This window comes from Loa loa (assembly GCF_000183805.2).
Source record: "Loa loa unplaced genomic scaffold supercont3.1072, whole genome shotgun sequence".
Classification (NCBI taxonomy): Eukaryota; Metazoa; Nematoda; class Chromadorea; order Rhabditida; family Onchocercidae; genus Loa; species Loa loa.
Window position 1 is genome coordinate 1 of NW_018109252.1, and position 4024 is coordinate 4024.

General features: G+C 25.7%; 1 protein-coding gene across 1 annotated transcript; it reads right to left on the minus strand.

Moving 5' to 3' along the window:
* Positions 1-1559: 1559 nt before the first annotated feature.
* LOAG_19051 (hypothetical protein) lies at positions 1560-2298 on the minus strand (the record flags this gene model as incomplete). The annotated part of the gene is made up of 2 exons (XM_020451707.1): positions 1560-1693; positions 1918-2298. Coding segments are annotated over 2 exons (513 nt in total), but the record flags the coding sequence as incomplete, so codon positions are not given.
* Between the last annotated feature and the right edge of the window lie 1726 nt (positions 2299-4024).

The window sequence follows — 4024 nt, forward strand, 5'->3', positions numbered from 1 at the left end:
AATTAAATTGAAAATAAAACATCTGCTATAAATTATCTTCCGCAGAAAACCTTTCATATAAAATTTTAATTTTAATTTTTTTTAAACAAATACAAAAAAAAACAAAACAAAAAATGAACTAACACAATTTTATCATTTAATTGTTGTATATCACGATTTATTTGTCTTATTTTTCCTTCATTCATCGCAATTCCCATTCGCCATTCTCGTATTTGTCCAGCGGCATATGACAAAATTTCACTATCTTCTAGTTCTCCATTACCACCCAAGTTTATTTCATTTAACAAACATTCAAGCCCATTTTCAAATTCCCAATCACTGAAAATGAAAAGTATATTGAAATAAAAGTGAACGAGAAGATATGAAATTTTTTTTTCTGGTGATAAAAAAAACTTTGAAACGCTAAGATTAGTCATAATAAACATGTAACTCTTAGTTAATTAATTCTTAATTAATTAACTCTCAGTTAATTAATTCATTTTTAGCTCATTCAATGATAATACATGCTATTTTTAATCAAAAATATCGAAGTTTATTAAAATAAGAAAAATTTACAATTAAAACTATCATGTATACATTTTTAATGATTCCTAAACGGTGATTTATGTGCTTAACAGTATGAAGGTGTTATTCTTATCAATGTTTGATAATGTTTTAAATGTTAACAATCAACGTTTAAAATTTTAATTAACATTTGTATTTTCAATATTTCAATTAATGTTTATTTTTAAATCAATAGAATTTGTCTTTTTTTTTTTTTAGACTTCATTCTCTCTATGACAAATAAAAATTCTAAAATGGTCAATGGTCAAGAAAAAAAAAAATTGATAACCAATTAAGAGTAAACTAACTCCGCCATATTTCCATCCTCCATATGTTCTCTCCCTTCTATCATCATTCCTATACCTTCATTACCATACCTTAATAAGGATATTTACATTGAGTTTTTTTTTTTCTTCAAGTCTGAAAGAATCTCTCAAAAGATAATGTTGTAATTAAATTAAAATATTTTAAAGTTTAAAAAAAAACTAATTCATCACACCTGATTGTAAATTATTACCATTAGCTGTTCTTTTGTTATTGCTCATTTTAAATACATTAATTTAATTTGAAAATTTTAAATACATTAATTTTATTTCGAAATTTTAAATACATTAATTTAATTTCAAAGTTTTAAATACATAAATTTCATTTCAAGATTTTAAATACATTAATTCAATTTCAAAATTTTGAATACATTAATTTCATTTCAAAATTTTAAATACATTAATTCAATTTCAAAATTTTAAATACATTAATTTCATTTCTAAATTTTAAATATGTTAATTTAATTTCAAACTTATTAATCATCTCATATTGTTCTCATTTATTATTCAAAATATTCATTTCCATAAACTAATTATTGTTGTTTCACTGAAAAATTTCCCACAAATTAGTTCCTTCAAAATATATATGGAAAGTCTCAGGAAGAATGTGTTACGTTAAAATTATCGGTCCACTTACTAATTTAATTTTAATTAGTATTTGTTAATTAACAAAGAAAAAAAGTATTGCTATACCCTTGAATATGTTCAATTTCCTCATGTTCCTGTCTAATTGATGCTATATTTTGTTGATTATTTTCTAGAGAATAAAGTGATCGTGGTATTAGAAGTGAATTTGTATCATCCATATTTGTGGCTATAGATAATTGCTAAAAAAAAAAGAAGCTTAATTTCATTTATTTAAATTAAACTTAACTTTACTCATTAAATTATTGCATAATTTTAAGTATTCAATTTTTTGTTCGAAAGAATAAAAATTTGTAAATAAAAAAATTATTAAAGTCTTTCTGAAAAAGTTTATTTTTTTATCAAAAATTTCAATATGTAGAAAAAAAGACTATGATATTTTTATGAAAAAAAAAAAAGAATTTACCCTCCAATGTCCGTGTTCATTAATTGAAGAAGAAGAAGAAGAAGAAGAAACTGGAATATTGATATGAAGCGCTTCAAAAGCAGGTACTAATGAAATTGATGTTGATTGACCTGGTATTCTACCAATATTTGGAACAGGTGAAAAATGCATTGATGATGTAGGAGGAGGAGGAGGAGGAGGAGGAGGAAGAGGAAGAGGATGAGGATGAGGAGGAAAAGGATGAGGAGGAAGTGGAAAAGTCATCCACCAATTATGATTAGGTAACATTGATGATGAAACAGGTGATAGAGTATTTGGGAGGAATTGTGGTACATAATCTATATTAGATGAATTAGTTGCGCATGATATTCTAGGAATCAAAGATACATGCTCGTATGTTGCCTATAAAATAAAAATATTAAGATTTAAATTGAATGAGAAAAAAAAAGTTAGGAAATGAGCACATTTATTAGATTAAAACTAATCGAATTATTAGTCCTGTTAATTGATAAACTCTGAATAGCTGCTATTGCTGATCCGCATGGTCTTGTACCGGCAACGTATCCATCAGATATCTGCCTTATCAACTTTTGATGGTAGTTTATGTGCCTACCATGATGGTTGTAAACGGATAACGAAGAATAACGGTTCGAATCCGGCGAAGGAACCTGAGAAACGGCTACCCCATATCCAGCGAAGGTAGCAAGCGCGTAAATTGACCATTCTCAGAATGAGGAGGTAGTGATGAAAAATAACGAGATCGTTTTCTTTGAGGCCGATTATTGGGATAGGTAGAGTTTAAACTGGTTTAAAATGTAAACGTTCATATTCCCCATATCTTCTTCTTTAACATTTTAATTAAACTTTTTAAGATGAGCTAATTTAATGTTTAATTTTAATGGATAATTAGATTAATTCTTTCCTGTAAGTAAAGAGGAAATAAAAAAAAAAGAACCTCGTCATTTGTTGGCGCAAAAGGATGAGAATGATTAGTAATTTGTGGTAGTATATTGGAAAATTGTTCACTTCTTGTTGCTGGTTGTGATGTTAAATTTGAAAAAGTTACAAAATTCATTTCACGTTCATTCGATGCATTCAATGGTACGACTGAAGTATTTGATTGATTAAAACCAGTAATGTTGTTCTCCGGTTGATCCTGCCATTGTTCTTCCGGATCTACAATGCGAATATCTACGTTGTAATTTTGGTAAATAATTAACAAATAAATAAGATGAAATTTAAATTTTTGATATAACTTTGTAATAAATGAATCCAAAAGTAATAAATAAATTCCTAATATCATTTTCTAATATTTGTTAAAACTTATAGAGTAATTATTACCTTCAAATAGTTTTTTTTTTTTCATTATTACAATTTATAATTTAATTGAAATATGAAAATTATTTTTTAATGAAAATTTAGTAAAAAAAAAAAAGAAAGATAATAAAAATTAACCTAAACCAAAATACATACGCCATGGAATCATCTCAAAATGTCATAAATGTCTTAATAAAAGTAATGGGACAAAATTACAATAATATATTATTGCTGATATGATTGACCAATTTTGATCATATTAGCGGCATTCAATGTTAATGATTGAATTGAATATTAATTAATCCAAACAAAGAACCCTTTATTCGTTTCTTTTTCTGATCGATAATGATCTTTTCTTCAAACTAAAATCATCCTTTATTTATGATTTTTTCTTCTTTCTTAAATTCATTACATTCATTTTTTCGTCTTTCTTCTAAATTTCGTAATTTCAGGCACATTTCTGATAAAACGTATAAATTATGATAAGCTGAATTGTTATTATGATCCACGAATATAACTTATAATAGCGAAATTGTAATCATAATTTATAGATATAAATTATGGTGGCGGAATGAGTAATCGTAATCCATGAATATAATTTATGTTGGCGGAATGAGTAATCGTAATCCATGAATATAATTAATGATGGCGGAATGAGTAATCGTGATCCACAGAAATAAACTACGATGATAATAATATCATTGTATTTTTTTTTTCTTATAACATTTTAGCATGTAAATTTGCATTTCATGAATAGAATTTCTTTTAATTTAATACATTTTCATTGTCTTACATTAAATGTAAGTAATTG